General features: G+C 39.6%; 1 protein-coding gene across 1 annotated transcript in view; it reads left to right on the forward strand.

Moving 5' to 3' along the window:
* Nucleotides 1–18,503, forward strand: part of WNK3 (WNK lysine deficient protein kinase 3) — a 145,761-nt gene that overhangs the window by 61,409 nt on the left and 65,849 nt on the right. The window contains exon 10 of the mRNA XM_030933960.1: nt 17,146–17,207. Within this exon, the coding sequence (XP_030789820.1) occupies nt 17,146–17,207 (62 nt within the window). The remainder of the gene's footprint in view (nt 1–17,145; nt 17,208–18,503) is intronic.

Below are 18,503 nucleotides of genomic sequence, written 5' to 3' on the forward strand. Positions count from 1 at the left end.
GAGTCTTGCTCTGTTGCCCAGTCTGGAGTGCAGTGGCACGATCTTGGCTCACTGCAACCTCCGCCTTCTGGGTTCAAGCAATTCCCGGCTAATTTTTGTACTTTTAGTAGAGACAGGGTTTCATCATGTTGGCCAGGGTGGTCTCGAACTGCTGACCTGAAGTGATCTACCTGCCTTGGCCTCCCAAAGTGCTAGGATTACAGGCATGAGCCACTGTACCTGGCCAATTCTAGTTTTTTAAAGTAATCATTTCTGTTGCTTTCTAGAGTATTAGGTAGTTGGTAAGACAGATGTATATGTTCACTCTTCCCATATTGATTCAGTCGCAGAATTTCTCTTATCTACATGAATAATGTGGATTGACATCAAAAGGGAAAATAACTGAGTGATTTTGTTGTTGCAAATATCTAGCATTGACAACTAGAAGCAGGGGTTTCATTCAGGTTTTTGTTGATATTTTCATAAGTACTGACCGGATTGGCCAGATTTCAGACTTTGAATGCATCAGGAGTCATTGAAATGTTATGTATTACTTGTTTTCATGGCTAAATCTACGTATTAGCATAGCTGAGTTGTGTATTTGTAAGATTACTCTAGAAATTGTGGTTCTTAGTAGCATTTTCTATTTTACTACTATTTCATAGCTTAGCCAATGGAATCATTTGCTTTGTTAATTCCAGTTTCTTAATCAGTGAAGGTAATATCTTTATACTTCAGTCTTTATTTTAATTCTAGCCATGGTATGTTTTAGACCCATAAAGATGGTTACTGTGGTTATCAGTGGTTTTAAGAAATTGGCTTTGTTTCTGGTGACATTTCTATTCTTTCAGTGCTTGCAAAACAGTACAGAAACTATATGAAGAATGGACTCTGTTGATGTGTGTAACACTGACATTAATTGGCAAAAGATTCTCTATGTTTGATTTGTTCGGAAATATCCATGGGCCTACTGTGAGTGAATATTATTAAAACGCTCCACACGTGTATTCTGGTAAAGACCATTTTATTATGTAACCAGTTTCTGAGACTAGCTAGCTGCCTTCCTTACTTCCTTCCTCCCTCCCTCCCTTCCTCCCACCCTCTTTTTTCATCCTTTTTTTTTTTCTTTTGAGATATGATTTCACTCTGTCACCTAGTGCAGTGGCACTATCATAGCTTACTGCAGCCTTGAACTCCTGGGCTCAAATGATCCTCCCAGGTAGCTGAGTCTGAGGCATTCTAATGGAGTGAAACTTATCAAGCAGTGTAATTTCATTTAATCTTCACTGTAACTTTGTAAAGTAGTTAATTCTATTACATGGAAATATTTGTGTAAAAATTGAGAAAGTTGTAACTGATTTTTCTAGAGAGAGATTCTAGTTTCTAAGGAATCAGACTATTTCTGTAAAAACACTATTTAGCACAGTATTGTATTTATGTGAAATTGCTTTATTCTAATTGAAGGGAAATCGGTTTAAACAGTGGGTGTGTTTGCTGAACATTGTCAAAAAGTGTTCCCAAAAGGCATGTATTGCTTTGTATCTATTCATATTATTGAAACTGGTAATAATAAGGACATTAGTCATTTGGATTGATTTCCAGTGACATTATTCAGCCCTCTCCCTTTTGTAATGTAAATCAGTTAGAATACTGAAGATGTTGGAGTGGGGAGAACCTTTCAGATTGATCTCATTTTTCCAGGAAGGAGCCAGCTTTGTAAATAGCAGCACAGTTGAACTTTTCAATTTGGGAGGTTGATTGAATGAGCTAAAAAACTGATGATTAGTGGATTACCATGGTAAGGTATTTAAGAAAAAGGCAAACTATTGTTTTGGGAGGATAGCAATTATGAAAGCTTTTTAAAATAATTTTATCATATTATATATGTTATATTCTCGATTTATATGTGTACATTCAATTTTGAAACTACAATTCTAACGGTTTGGACTTAATATTAACTATTGGTTTTAGTACAGATCACCAGTTTTTATACCACATATTCTCTATTCTTGATTTTTAAATTTTGCTAAGTGCCTATGTAGTTTGAAGAATGGCTTTGTGTAATTTTTCAAAGTTACTTGGGTTTGAAATTTCTGATTCTTTGGATATCCGAAACTGACCTTTCCTTTACATTAACACATGAACAATAACTTGTTGGACATTAAAAAAAAATCAGTTTACAATCTTTTTTTCCTATCTACATATTTTGTTCTTTTGTCTTCTTCTAGCTGATGCTTCAGAAGAGAAGCCTAGGCCTGTCTGATTTTTTTTGTTCCCTTTTCCTCCTAAGTGCTTATAGGTGGTATTCTTTATCTTTATAAGTAAAAAGTTTAGTGTATATATTTTGTTAATTTTCAGAATTCTTTGGGTTTGGCATACATCTTTTATATGTCTTGGTATTGATCCTTTATTTCCTCACATGAAAATAGCTTTTTAGGCTAGGCGCAGTGGCTCATGCCTGTAATCCCAGCACTTTGGGAGGCCAAGGTGGGTGGACCAGCTGAGGTCGGGAGTTCAAGACCAGCGTGACCAATATGGAGAAACCCCATCTCTACTAAAAAGACAAAATTAGCTGGGCGTGGTGGCACATGCCTGTAGTCCTAGCTACTCAGGAGGCTGAGGCAGGAGAATCGGTTTGGGGGCAGAGGTTGCAGTGAGCCAAGATCACGCTATTGCACTTCAGCCTGGGCAAGAAGAGGGAAACTCCGTCTCACACACACACACAAAGGGAGCTTTTTATTTTTTTTTTATTTATTTTTTATTTTTTTATTTTTTATTTTTTTATTATACTTTAAGTTCTAGGGTACATGTGCGTAACGTGCAGGTTTGTTACATATCTATACTTGTGCCATGTTGGTGTGCTGCACCCATCAACTCGTCAGCACCCATCAATTCATCATTCATATCAAGTATAACTCCCAATGCAATCCCTCCCCCCTCCCCCTTCCCCATGATAGGCCCCAGTGTGTGATGTTCCCCTTCCCGAGTCCAAGTGATCTCATTCTTCAGTTCCCACCTATGAGTGAGAACATGCAGTGTTTCGTTTTCTGTTCTTGTGATAGTTTGCTAAGAATGATGGTTTCCAGCTGCATCCATGTCCCTACAAAGGACGCAAACTCATCCTTTTTTATGGCTGCATAGTATTCCATGGTGTATATGTGCCACATGTTCTTAATCCAGTCTGTTACAGATGGACATTTGGGTTGATTCCAAGTCTTTACTATTGTGAATAGTGCCGCAATAAACATACGTGTGCATGTGTCTTTGTAGTAGAATAATTTATAATCATTTGGGTATATACCCAGTAATGGGATGGCTGGGTCATATGGTACATCTAGTTCTAGATCCTTGAGGAATTGCCATACTGTTTTCCATAATGGTTGAACTAGTTTACAATCTCACCAACAGTGTGAAAGTGTTCCTATTTCTCCACATCCTCTCCAACACCTGTTGTTTCCTGACTTTTTAATGATTGCCGTTCTAACTGGTGTGAGATGGTATCTCATTGTGGTTTTGATTTGCATTTCTCTGATGGCGAGTGATGATGAGCATTTTTTCATGTGTCTGTTGGCTGTATGAATGTCTTCTTTTGAGAAATGTCTGTTCATATCCTTTCCCCACTTTTTGATGGGGTTGTTTGTTTTTTTCTTGTAGATTTGTTTGAGTTCTTTGTAGATTCTGGATATTAGCCCTTTGTCAGATGAGTAGATTGCAAAACTTTTCTCCCATTCTGTAGGTTGCCTGTTCACTCTGATGGTAGTTTCTTTTGCTGTGCAGAAGCTCTTTAGTTTAATTAGATCCCATTTGTCAATTTTGGCTTTTGCTGCCGTTGCTTTTGGTGTTTTAGACATGAAGTCCTTGTCCATGCCTATGTCCTGAATGGTATAACCTAGGTTTTCTCCTAGGGTTTTTATGGTATTAGGTCTAACATTTAAGTCTCTAATCCATCTTGAATTAATCTTCGTATAAGGAGTAAGGAAAGGATCCAGTTTCAGCTTTCTACTTATGGCTAGCCAATTTTCCCAGCACCATTTATTAAATAGGGAATCCTTTCCCCATTTCTTGTTTCTCTCAGGTTTGTCAAAGATCAGATGGCTGTAGATGTGTGGTATTATTTCTGAGGACTCTGTTCAGTTCCATTGGTCTATAGCTCTGTTTTGGTACCAGTACCATGCTGTTTTGGTTACTGTAGCCTTGTAGTATAGTTTGAAGTCAGGTAGCGTGACGCCTCCAGCTTTGTCCTTTTGACTTAGGATTGTCTTGGCAATGCGGGCTCTTTTTGGTTCCATATGAACTTTAAAGCAGTTTTTTCCAATTCTGTGAAGAAACTCATTGGTAGCTTGATGGGGATGGCATTGAATCTATAAATAACCTTGGGCAGTATGGCCATTTTCACGATATTGATTCTTCCTATCCATGAGCATGGTATGTTCTTCCATTTGTTTGTGTCCTCTTTGATTTCACTGAGCAGTGGTTTGTAGTTCTCCTTGAAGAGGTCCTTGACATCCCTTGTAAGTTGGATTCCTAGGTATTTTATTCTCTTTGAAGCAATTGTGAATGGAAGTTCATTCATGATTTGGCTTTCTGTTTGTCTGTTACTGGTGTATAAGAATGCTTGTGATTTTTGCACATTAATTTTGTATCCTGAGACTTTGCTGAAGTTGCTTATCAGCTTAAGGAGATTTTGGGCTGAGACAATGGGGTTTTCTAAATATACAATCATGTCATCTGCAAACAGGGACAATTTGACTTCTTCTTTTCCTAACTGAATACCCTTGATTTCTTTCTCTTGCCTGATTGCCCTAGCCAGAACTTCCAACACTATGTTGAATAGGAGTGGTGAGAGAGGGCATCCCTGTCTTGTACCAGTTTTCAAAGGGAATTTTTCCAATTTTTGCCCATTCAGTATGATATTAGCTGTGGGTTTGTCATAAATAGCTCTTATTATTTTGAGGTACGTTCCATCAATACCGAATTTATTGAGCGTTTATAGCATGAAGGACTGTTGAATTTTGTCGAAAGCCTTTTCTGCATCTATTGAGATAATCATGTGGTTCTTGTCTTTGGTTCTGTTTATATGCTGGATTACGTTTATTGATTTGCGAATGTTGAACCAGCCTTGCATCCCAGGGATGAAGCCCACTTGATCATGGTGGATAAGCTTTTGGATGTGCTGCTGAATCCGGTTTGCCAGTATTTTATTGAGGATTTTTGCATCGATGTTCATCAGGGATATTGGTCTAAAATTCTCTTTTTTTGTTGTGTCTCTGCCAGGCTTTGGTATCAGGATGATGTTGGCCTCATAAAATGAGTTAGGGAGGATTCCCTCTTTTTCTATTGATTGGAATAGTTTCAGAAGGAATGGTACCAGCTCCTCCTTGTACCTCTGGTAGAATTCAGCTGTGAATCCATCTGGTCCTGGACTTTTTTTGGTGGGTGGGCTATTAATTGTTGCCTCAATTTCAGAGCCTGCTATTGGTCTATTCAGGGATTCAACTTCTTCCTGGTTTAGTCTTGGGAGAGTGTAAGTGTCCAGGAAATTATCCATTTCTTCTAGATTTTCTACTTGATTTGCATAGAGGTGTTTATAGTATTCTCTGATGGTAGTTTGTATTTCTGTGGGGTCGGTGGTGATATCCCCTTTATCATTTTTTATTGCGTCTGTTTGATTCCTCTCTCTTCTTTATTAGTCTTGCTAGCGGTCTGTCAATTTTGTTGATCTTTTCAAAAAACCAACTCCTGGATTCATTGATTTTTTGGAGGGTTTTTTGTGTCTCTATCTCCTTCAGTTCTGCTCTGATCTTAGTTATTTCTTGCCTTCTGCTGGCTTTTGAATGTGTTTGCTCTTGCCTCTCTAGTTCTTTTAATTGTGATGTTAGAGTGTCAGTTTTAGATCTTTCCTGCTTTCTCTTGTGGCCATTTAGTGCTATAAATTTCCCTCTACACACTGCTTTAAATGTGTCCCAGAGATTCTGGTATGTTGTATCTTTGTTCTCATTGGTTTCAAAGAACATCTTTATTTCTGCTTTCATTTCGTTATGTACCCAGTAGTCATTCAGGAGCAGGTTGTTCAGTTTCCATGTAGTTGAGCGGTTTTGGTTGAGTTTCTTAGTCCTGAGTTCTAGTTTGATTGCACTATGGTCTGAGAGAGAGTTTTTTATGATTTCTGTTCTTTTACATTTGCTGAGGAGTGCTTTACTTCCAATTATGTGGTCAATTTTGGAATAAGTGCGATGTGGTGCTGAGAAGAATGTATATTCTGTTGATTTGGGGTGGAGAGTTCTATAGATGTCTATTAGGTCCGCTTGGTGCAGAGATGAGTTCAATTCCTGGATATCCTTGTTAACTTTCTGTCTCGTTGATCTGTCTAATGTTGACAGTGGAGTGTTGAAGTCTCCCATTATTATTGTATGGGAGTCTAAGTCTCTTTGTAAGTCTCTAAGGACTTGCTTTATGAATCTGGGTGCTCCTGTATTGGGTGCATATATATTTAGGATAGTTAGCTCTTCCTGTTGAATTGATCCCTTTACCATTATGTAATGGCCTTCTTTGTCTCTTTTGATCTTTGATGGTTTAAAGTCTATTTTATCGGAGACTAGGATTGCAACCCCTGCTTTTTTGTGTTCTCCATTTGCTTGGTAGATCTTCCTCCATCCCTTTATTTTGAGCCTATGTATGTCTCTGCATGTGAGATGGGTCTCCTGAATACAGCAGACTGATGGGTCTTGACTCTTTATCCAGTTCGCCAGTCTGTGTCTTTTAATTGGAGCATTTAGTCCATTAACATTTAAGGTTAATATTGTTATGTGTGAACTTGATCCTGCCATTATGATATTAACTGGTTATTTTGCTCGTTAGTTGATGCAGTTTCTTCCTAGCCTCGATGGTCTTTACATTTTGGCATGTTTTTACAATGGCTGGTACTGGTTGTTCCTTTCCATGTTTAGGGCTTCCTTCAGGGTCTCTTGTAAGGCAGGCCTGGTGGTGACAAAATCTCTAAGCATTTGCTTATCTGTAAAGGATTTTATTTCTCCTTCACTTATGAAACTTAGTTTGGCTGGATATGAAATTCTGGGTTTAAAATTCTTTTCTTTGTTTAGATGGTTAAAATATCCATTCATGGTAGCATTTGTGTCCTTTTGACATTTTCCCATCATTCTTTGAATACTTCCTTATTTTCTAACCACAGCAAGACAGATATTACAGGCTCATTTTGTCTGTTTGCTGCTCCTACCCTGGAATCCAGCTATTTCTCTATGGAGCTCTGATTCCTTTAATTAATTTATTTATTTACATTTAAAAAGGTTTTTCTGAGGCAGGGTCTTGCTCTGTCACTCAAGGTGGAGTGCCAGTAGCAAGATCATGGCTTACTGCAGCCTCAACCTGGCTCCTGGTCTCAAACAGTCCTCCCATCTCAGCCTCCCAAATAGCTGGGACTATATGCGTGTGCCAGCATGCCCAGTTAGTTTTTATTTTTTGTAGAGGCGAGGTCTCGCTCAGTTGCCCAGGCTGGTCATCAACTCCTGGGCTCAAGCAATACCCTCGCCTCAGCCTCCCCCTGATTCCTTTTAGTGGGTAATGTCATTTAGAAAAAAGCCTGAGTATTGGGTGTGTTTGCTGCTACTGGGGAGTTATTGCTTCTAGAGTTCTCAGCAGACAGGCTAGGAAATTGTGCATGTATGTGCGTGTGTGTGTGTGCGCGCGTGCACTCGCGCGCATTCATATACCTTAGGTGACTTTGCTTTTGACTTTGTGTTCTAGGAGAGAATTTATATATTTTTTGCCATGTATCTCAAGTGTACACGCAAGATCTCCACTTGGTTGTATAATGATGTTTGAAATTAAATATATCTGAAATCGAACACTTATATTTGCACTTGTCACCACCCCAAGCCGGCTCTTTTCACTGTCATCCCCATCTCAACAAATAGCAACTGTGTCTTTCCTTACTCAAGCCATATGGCTGTGTTTTGTTTGTTTGTTTGTTTGTTTGTTTGTTTGTTTGTTTGTTGAGAGAGTCTCGCTCTGTCCCCCAGGCTGGAGTGCAGTGTTGCTGTCTTGGCTCACTGCAACCTGCACCTCCTGGGTTCAAGTAATTCTCTTGCCTAAGCCTCCCGAGTAGCTGGGATTACAGGCACTTACAGGCGCACACCACCATGCCCACCTAATTTTTGTGCTTTTAGTAGAGATGGGGTTTCACCATGTTGGCCAGGCTGGTCTCGAACTCCTGACTTCAAGTGATCCCCCCACCTCGACCTCCCAAAGTGCTGGGATTATAGGTGTGAGCCATCACACTCGGTCAGCTCAGGTCATCTTTTATTCTTTGCTTTCTCTCATATTTCACTTCAAACTATCAGCATGTCTTTTGACTCCTTTTACAAATTTTTGTGGGTAAATAGCAGGTGCACATATTTATGGGGTACATGGGATATTTTAGGCTTGGGGATGGTGGCTCTCCCCTGTAATCCCAGCACTTTGAGAGGCCAAGGCAGGAGGATCACTTAAGCCGAGAAGTTTGAGATCAGCCAAGGCAACATGGCGAAATCCTGTCTCTATAAAAAATAAAAAATTCTTTTCTATGGCTTCATAGTATTCCATAGTGTATACGTGCCACATTTTCTTTATCCATTCTGTCATTGATAGGCATTTGGGTTGGTTCCAAGTCTTTGCTATTGTAACTAGTGCTGCAGTAAACATACGTGTGCATGTGTCTTCACAGTAGAATGATTTATAATCCTTTGAGTAGATACCCACATGTATGAAGCTGGAAACCATCATCCTCAGCAAACTAACACAGGAACAGAAAACCAAACACTGCATGTTCTCACTCATAAGTGGGAGTTGAACAGTGAGAACACATGGACACAGGTAGGGGACATCACACATTGGGACCTGTCGGGGATGTGGGGAAAGGGGAGGGAGAGCATTAGGACAAATACCTAATGCATGTGGAGCTTAAAACCTAGATGACAGGTTGATGGGTGCAGCAAACCACCATGGCACATGTATACCTATGTAACAAACCTGCACGTTCAGCACATGTATCCCAGAACTTAAAGTAAATAAATATATATATATATATATATACACATATATATATATATAAAGTTAGCTGGGCATGGTGGCCCATGCCTGTAGTCTCAGCGACTCAGGAGGCTGAATGGGAGTATTGCTTGAGCCTGAGAGATCAAGGCTGCAGTGAGTCTTAATCACATTACTGCACTTCAGCCTGGCTGACAGAGCAAGACCTTGTCTCAAAAGAATAAAAAGAGATACTTTGATACAGGCATACAATGCATAATAATCACATCAAGGTAAAAGGGGTATCTATCACCTCAAGCATTTATCCTTTGTGTTACAATCTAATTATACTTTTAGTTATTTTTAAATGTACAATTAAATTATCGACTATAGTTGACTTGTGCTATTAAATACTAGATCTTATTCAGTTTTTCTAATTAATTTTTGTACCCATTAACCTTCCCCACTCCCCTCCTGACTCTCCCCACTACCCTTCCCAGCCTCTGGTAACCATCCTTCTACTTTCTATCTCCATGAGTTCAATTGTTATAATTTTTAGCTCCCACGCATAAGTGAGAACATGCCAAGTTTGTCTTTCTGTGCCTGGCTTATTGTTCACTTCATATAATGACCTCCAGTTCCATCCATAACAATATCTCATTCTTGTTTGTTGCTGCATAGTGCTCCATTGTGTATACTTGATTTGACTCTTACTTTAACATATACCTGCATCCTGACTTCTCAACACCTTCACCATTGTCGTGCTGGTCTAATTCACCTCTTTTTTTTTTTTTTTTTTTTTTTTTGCTGTCTTGTCCAGGCTGGAGTGCAGTGGCACGATCTCAGCTCACTGCAACCTCTGCCTCCCAGGTAGCTGGGAGTACAGGCACCCGCCACCACATCTGGCTAATTTTTGTATTTTTGGTAGAGACCAGGTTTCACCGTGTTGGCCAGGCTGATCTCGAACTCCTCACCTCAAGTGATCTGCCTGCCTTGGCCTTCCAAAATGTTGGGATTACTGGCGTGAGCCACTGTGCCCAGCCTTATCTCTTACTTAAATAACTGTAGTAGTCTCCTAATTGTTCTTGCTTTTGCTTTTGTTCTTTTATAACCTTTTTCTTATTGTAGGAAGCAGTGATAATTTTAAAATGCAGGTCACAACATGTCTCAGAGACCCAAAACCTCTCATTGCTCATCTCTCTCACAGTAAAAGCCACAATAACGTACTAATGGCCTATAAAGCCCTGCAGGATCTGGACTCCCCTGCACAACTCTCTGACCTCATGTAGATTTTATTTGACTTCCGTTTTCCTCTTTTTTTTCAGACAGAGCCTCGCTCTGTCGCCCAGGCTGGAGTGCAGTTGTGCAATCTCAGCTCACCACAACCTCTGCCTCCCAGGTTCAAGCGATTCTCCTGCCTTAGCCTCCCAAGTAGCTGGAATTACAGGCACGTGCCACCACACCCGGCTAATTTTTGTACTTTCACTAGAGATGGGGTTTTACCATATTGGCTAGGCTAGTGTTGAACTCCTCACCTCAAATGATTCGCCTGCCTCGGCCTCCCAAAGTGCTGGCATTACAAGCATGAGTCACCACACCCCGCCCAATTCTTCTCTTGAATGATGATTAAACCCTTTCATAGGCCTATAGCTTGAGGACAAGGAGATGCACACTTTCTGTGTATTAGTGAGCGTTGGTTTATTCTGGTTCTTCTGTACTGAAGTGTGGTTTACTTTTTTTACTCCCATAATGAATTATCCAATGTTCTGAAATAATCAAATACATTAAAGACTGTGATCTCTAACATGCAGGGCTGGCAAAATGTTTCCTGTCTGCATCCTTGCTCATTTGACTTTACTTATAAGGTCTCTACCTTCCAGACTGCAAAATGGCTCTGTCAGTCTTCTCCTTTTCTTCTCCAGTATGCATTCTCATTCTTGCCATTAAAAAAAAAAAAAAAATGTTAGTTGCTTTTTCCAAATATCTGTAGAAAGCTTTGTGGGGCTGAGGCGATACCAGTGCCTGATCAGTTTGCTAGTTCTTACAGACCTTTGATCACTTAACAGGGGGCAGTATTAGAATAAAAGTTTGGAATTTAAGTCTGCTTTCATGAAGTTAGGCTCCCCTCAATTCAGTTCTGTCTGCCTTACAGTTAATGGAACTTCTTCCTAATTCCTATCACTTTCATCTCTCATAGTTCCTGTCACTCCTTTGTGTCAGTCTTTGTAGTGCTGGTATGTTTTCATCATTTTGGCCTATGTAATAGCCTGAATGTCATTATGTGAGTTTTATCCCAGGAACTGTGCTTTTGGATCAGTTTTTTAACTTAGGGTGAATTTCATTGTTCAGGCCTGGCATGGTGGCTCGTACCTGTAATCCCATCACTCTGGAAGGTCAAGGCAGGAGGATAACTTGGGCCCAGGAGTTCGAGACCAGCCTGGGCAACACACTGAGACCTCCATCTCTACAAAAAAAAAATTTTTTTTTTGAGACAGTCTCACTCTGTCACCCGGGCTGGAGTGCAGTGGCACAATCATGGCTAACTGCAACCTCCACCTCCTGGGTTCAAGCAATTCCCATGCCTCAGCCTCCCGAGTAACTGGGATTACAGGCATGCGCCACCACATCTGGCTAATTTTTGTATTTTTAGTACAGACAGGGCTTCACCTGTTGAAGGCTGGTCTCCAACTCCTGACCTCAGGTGATCTGCCTGCCTCAGCCTCCCAAAGTGCTGGGATTATAGGCATGAGCCACCACACCTGGCTAATTTTTTATTTTTAAATTTGGGCCAGGTGTGGCGGCATGTGCCTGTAAGTCTCAGCTGCTCAGGAGGCTGAAGTGGGAGAATCACTTTGAGCCTGGGAGGTTGAGGCTGTACTGCAGCTTGGGCAACAGAGTGAGACCCTGTCTCAAAAAAAAAAAAAAAATGTTTAGAATCTTGCCTTCACCAACGATTGGGCTTATGTAAGACAACGTCTTTATAGATGAAGAATTCTATATAAATATAAAAATATGGAAATGGGCATCGTGCACAGTGATAATTTTGTTTAATTAAATAAGCAAAAATTCCACTGTTAACCAGGTATATACAGCATACATATAGGCTTGAGTCAATTTGTGTCATTGGTTACACCTGGATTTCAACTCTGGCTCTTTGAACTCACTGTGTGACTTGAGGAAAGTTATTTAATCTCGCCCAGCTTTGGTTATTTTTGGTGTGAAATGCTTTTAAATGGTTGTAAAAGTTTTAAAATGCCTATCTTGCATTTGCAGCCTACTTTGAAATATATGGAATAATGTACCTATAGTAAAATCCCATAGACTATGAGTGGTGTTGGATATATAGTTTTTCACAGAACAATTCCACTTTTCTATGTGTTGGAAAATTTTTATAATGTTATAAAAAATGCCTGTATTGCAGGCTTATTAGGATTAGGCGATATAAAATATGAGAAGCGTCTGGCATGTAATAAGTGCTCAACAAATAGTGGCTGTTAAAAGTTCTTCAGGGGACAGAGAGATGCTTTGTAACATCAATAATATAATAAAGCAATTTATGAAATGTTTAAAAGTACATCCCAGTTTTACTGGTCTCCTTCACTCCATAATAACTGAGTAAGAATCTCTGGGATGTTGTACGTGGTCTTAGCTTTTTATCTCTTTGGTCTTCCCATCTCCCCTTCTGGGGCTGAGAACCACCAATGGGAGGAGGAAAGGTGTGGTGGAGCAAGTAAGGGAGAAAGATCCTTCTCAACACCTTCCCAAGGTTTGGCGTTACATAAGACCTCAGAACCAGTTAGGGGAGCCTCAAGAATATAACAAGATTGATTCCCTGCTCCTGCCCCAGCAGAAGTAGCTGTTTCTACTTTTCTTTTTTTTTCTTTTTTCTTTTTTTTTTTTTTTTGAGACAGTTTCACTCTTGTCACCCAGGCTAGAGTACAATGGTACAATCTTGGCTCACTAGAACCTCCACCTCCCAGGTTCAAGCAGTTCTCCTGCCTCAGCCTCCTGAGTAGCTGGGACTACAGGTGCATGCCACCACGCCCGGCTAATTTTTGTATTTTTAGTAGAGATGGGTTTTCTCCATATTGGTCAGGCTGGTCTCAAACTTCTGACCTCAGGTGATCCACTCGCCTCAGCCTCCCAAATTGCAGCCTCCCAATGTGAGCCATTGTGCCCAGCCCACTCTTTATTATATATGTTTAATATTTGACTCCAAGGCTCCATCAGATTCATTTTGTATTCTCACTGCCTCTTAGCACAGTGCCTGCTACACACTAGGTTTCCAATAAATGTGTGAAGGTAGAAATAAGAAAGGAAAGGGTGACATAGGAAGAAAAACTGTGCCATAAAAATGTTCATGATCTGATATTGCCAATCCTGGAAATTAATCTGAAGAAAATAATAAAAAGGAAGCAAAAAGCACATACTACGATGCTTGTTTCATAGTGAATGTTAGCTATGGTAGCTATCTCTGTATTTTTACTGTATTTTTATTTATATGTAATAAAAATTGGCAGTAAGTTAGTTATCTAGGAATAGGGGAGGAGTTAGATAAATATGAATACTTATTGTCCTATCATGTGCCTATTAAAAAGTGGAATAATGCAGGCCAATAAAGGTAAGGAAAAATACTTAATACATTTTTAAAAGCAGAAAAAAACTGTATAATTGCAACCATTTATACACATGAAAAAAGCCTATAATATTATAGCAAATATTATAATCACAGCCATGTTAGGAAAACAGCATTCTAGGTGATTTTTCCCATTTTCCTACATTTTATAATGTTATATACATTTAATAATTACACATTTTTATAGGATAGCAAATACCAAATGTAGAGGAAAATGGATACTTTCACAAACCTCTGGTAGGACTGCAAACTTGTTAGACCTTTCTGAAGGGCAATTTGGCAATATATATCAAGCCTTAAAAATGTCTAGCAATTCCATTTTTAGAAAGGCTTCCAAAGAAATAATTAAGAATGCATACAAAGATTTGGCTACAAGAATGTTCCTCACAATATGAAATACAGTTGCAAATAGCAAAAAAATTAGATGTTTGTCTCCCTTACTTGCGCCATTAAATAAATAATGGTATGTTTATACTAAAGGATATTATGTAGCCCTTAACATGTGCTTAAACACTTAAGATGTTTTAAGTAAAAAGAAGATTATAAAAGAGTACATACGTTATGATTACATTAAAAACGTGTGTGTGTGTGTGTGTGTGTGTGTGTGTACAGAAAATGGTCTTAAAGAATATACACCAAGGTGTTAAACAAGCTTATCTATATTCATCTTGCTTTGGTAATAAGAAAAAAAATAAATTCAACTTTGTACAAACAGACTTACCAAGCCTCAAATCTGATAATCTTAGGGTAGGTCACCATTATATCAATATGCAACACTACAGTACAATCGTCCCTTGGTATCTGTAGGGGATTGGTTCCAGGACTTTTCTTGGATACCAAAATCCAAGGATGCTAAGCCCTACAGTTGGCCCTGTGGAATCACACACGTGAAGTCAGCCCTCCATATCCAAGGGTTCTGAATCCTGAAAATACTGTCTTGTCTTGTCTTTTTCTTTTTCTTTTTTTAAGACAGGGTCTTGCTGTGTTGCCCAGGCTGGGCTACAGTGGTGTAATCATAGGTCACTGTAACTTCAAACTCCTAGGCTCAAGCAGTCCTCTTGTCTTGGCCTCCCAAAGTGCTGGGATTACAGGTGTGAGCCACCATGCCCAGCCAGAATATTATATTTTCAATCCAAGATTGGCTGAATCCATGGATGCAGAATCCACAGATAAAAAGGACTTACTGCAGTTTTAAACAAAAGTAAAAATGGGGCAGGCGTGGTGGCTCATGGTTGTAATCCCAGCACTTTGGGAGACCAAGGCAGGTGGATCACTTGAAGTCAGGAGTTTGAGACCAGCCTGGCCAACATGGTGAAACCTCATCTCTACTAAAAATACAAGAAAAAAAAAAAAATACAGGTGTGGTGGTGCGCACCTGTAGTCCCAGCTACTTGGCGGCTCAGACAGGAGAATCGCTTGAACCTAGGAGGTGGAGGTTGCAGTGAGCTGAGATCACACCACTGCACTCCAGCCTGGGTGACAGAGTGAGACTCCATCTCAAAACATAAAACAAACAAATGAAAGTAAAAATGAGAGTCGGGCGCGGTGGCTCAAGCCTGTAATCCCAGCACTTTGGGAGGTCGAGACGGGCGGATCATGAGGTCAGGAGATCGAGACCATCCTGGCTAACACGGTGAAACCCCGTCTCTACTAAAAAAATACAAAAAACTAGCCGGGCGAGGTGGTGGGAGCCTGTAGTCCCAGCTACCCGGGAGGCTGAGGCAGGAGAATGGCGTAAACCCGAGAGGCGGAGCTTGCAGTGAGCTGAGATCTGGCCACCGCACTCCAGCCTGGGCGACAGAGCAAGACTCCATCTCAAAAAGAAAGTAAAAATGAAACATTTCATTAAATTGGAAAGACATCTGCAAAAATGGCCCAGCACCTATTTGTAAATATTAATTTTGAAACCCTTAGAAATATTATGACAGAGCTTAACTTGTAGCTCTCAGATATGAAGGCGGATAAACCAAACATTAGCCATGATTCTGAGCACTAGCACAAAGTAGCATTAATAACCCCATTAACAATTGCAAGTGATTATGAAATATAATTCCATATTGTTATATAGTAACTATGTTTTGTTTCTCTTTGCTTAGTACATACACTTGTCTCTGGATTTATGCATTAGGATGCCATGTTACTGTTCCAACTTACTGGGACTATACAAACGTTAGTTAAATTAGATACATTTTGTTGAATCTTAAGTATACAAAAAAAACTATTTGCTGAAATATTTGCTCTCAGTGTTTAAACAGTGATTATGTTAAAGAGCTAATTATCTAATCTATAATTAGAAGCTAGTCTAGTTTATCCAGGAAAAAATTTCTCAGTATGGGTTGATTAGAATGATGAAATAGTTTGAAATAGTTTAGGGAAGTGGAGGAATATAAGTAGAGTCACAGTATGCAGAAGAGCCTAATTTACACAGAGGAGCTACAGTTTAGTGTGGCTTCATACAGAGAGATAAGGCTGGATAATCAGGTACAGGCCAGTTCATTGAGAACATTATTTGCCATCTGAAGGACCTTAATCTTATAGAAGATGAGGAGCCATCATATAGGGTATAAACTAGTAAGGAAATTATCAATTTTGTTAGATTTGCATTCTAAGATCACTCTGCTATCACTAGTGGCAGTGCATAGAGGTTGGATTAGGTAAATGTAAAATTATTTTCCAGTAGAATTGGTATTTGTCCTATTAAGAGCTTAAACACTTTTCTCCTGGAAGCCAATGTTGCAGCTGCTGAATACTAATTCCTTGAAGGGATAGTTAAAGTCGTCTAGAGAAAAGAGATGAGAGACAGACAGACTACACATTAAGTTAATGCCTGAGTCATTGATTTATCTTCTTGTAGAGTGGTAGTAACTCTTCTCTTAAGTAGTAGTTTTACAACCAGGACCGGAAGCTCAGTAGTAGTGTCTTCCATTGAAAAATAACTCAAACAGAAGTACATATAACAGTGCTAACTTTTTCAAATGAAAAATCTTCATGTATAAGATGTACTTGGGCTGGGCGCAGTGGCTCAAGCCTGTAATCCCAGCACTTTGGGAGGCCGAGACGGGTGATCACGAGGTCAGGAGATCGAGACCATCCTGGCTAACACGGTGAAGCCCTGTATCTACTAAAAAAAAATACAAAAAACTAGCCGGGCGAGGTGGCAGGCTCCTGTAGTCCCAGCTACTCGGGAGGCTGAGGCAGGAGAATGGCGTAAACCCGGGAGGCGGAGCTTGCAGTGAGCTGAGATCGGGCCACTGCACTCCACCCTGGGCGATAGAGCGAGACTCCGTCTCAAAAAAAAAAAAAAGATGTACTTGATGTATTGTAAAATTTTATTTATCTTTGGTAATAATGTTAATAATAGGATTGATGCAGACATCCAGTATCATAGATATTCTACCAGGTTTGCAAGGTAACCAAAACTATCATGTTTTCTGAATAGTAACAAATTGTATATTTAGCTTGAATTTTACTGTTATCATAGCAAGTTTTTTTGTCTGTACTGTTTACAGCCTGTATCCCAACCAGTTGGAGTTGAACAAGCAGCTCTTCTAAAACCAGATTTAGTTCGAAGGTAAGTATCTTCAAATTAGTACCGTGAGAACAATGAGGATATGCTGAAGTTTGTGTACTCATTAGGTGCTTAGTGCATCCTGACTAGAGAAGCTTCTGTATTCTTGTACTTGTGTGAATGTTTAATAAAGATGTTTAATAAAAATATTACTAGATTTGTTTTTTGCTTTTTTATGTTATTAGGGATCATATAGATTGTGAAATTAATTGTTCATTTTCTTATTGTGTTTATTTATACCCTTCTGTTCTAGGAAAAGCTGGTAAAGGGTTAAGGAAGGAAGAAACAATAGAGTTTAGAGTAGAATTCTAGCTAATCTAAAGAAATAAATTACAACTAGATATTTAATTGTATTATTATTTAGTACTTGAAAACTAGTATTGTTCTGTATAAAATATAGATTGGATAGTTTTTATTGTTCTATCTTCAAGTTCATTGATTGTTTCCTTTGTGCTATTCATTCTACTATTATGCCTATTTAGTGAGGGTTTTTTTTTTCTGTGATTATTTAGTTCTATACTTTCTGTGTGGTTCTTCTTAAAATCTTCTATTTTTTTTATAAGATTTTGGTTTTTTAATTTGCCTCAAGATTATTCGTGATTGCTTATTGAAGCATTTTGATGATAGCTGCTTTAAAATTCTTGTCAGAGTCCGGGTACAATGGCTCACACCTGTAATCCTAGCACTTTGGGAGGCCGAGACAGGCAGATCACTTGAGGTTAGGAGTTCAAGACCAGCCCAGCCAACACGGTGAAACCCTGTCTCTACTAAAAATACAAAATTTAGCCAGGTGTGGTGGTGCACGCCTGTAATCCCAGCTACTTGGGAGGCTGGGGCTGGGGGATTGCTTGAATCCAGGAGGCAGATGTTGCAGTGAGCTAACATTACACCACTGTACTCCAACCCGGGTGACAAAGTGAGACTCTGTCTAAATAAATAAATAAAATTCTTGTTAGATAATTCCAAAATGGAGTCTCACTCTATTGCCCAGGCTGGAGTGCAGTGGCAAGATTTCGGCTCACTGCAACCTCTACCTCCTGGGTTCCAGTGATTCTTGTGCCTCAGCCTCCCAAGTAGCTGGGATTACAGGCTCCCACCACCACGCCTGGCTAATTTTTGTATTTTTAGTAGATATGGGGTTTCACCATGTTGGCTAGGCTGGTCTCGAACTCCTGACCTCAAATGATCCACCCGCCTTGGCCTCCCAGAGTGCTGGGATTATAGGCGTGCGCCACAGTGCCTGGCCTCATCTTATTCTTGTTAGATGATGTCAATAACTGACTTATCTTGGTGTTGACA

Source organism: Rhinopithecus roxellana, chromosome 7 (assembly GCF_007565055.1).
Source record: "Rhinopithecus roxellana isolate Shanxi Qingling chromosome 7, ASM756505v1, whole genome shotgun sequence".
In the NCBI taxonomy this organism is placed as follows: domain Eukaryota; kingdom Metazoa; phylum Chordata; class Mammalia; order Primates; family Cercopithecidae; genus Rhinopithecus; species Rhinopithecus roxellana.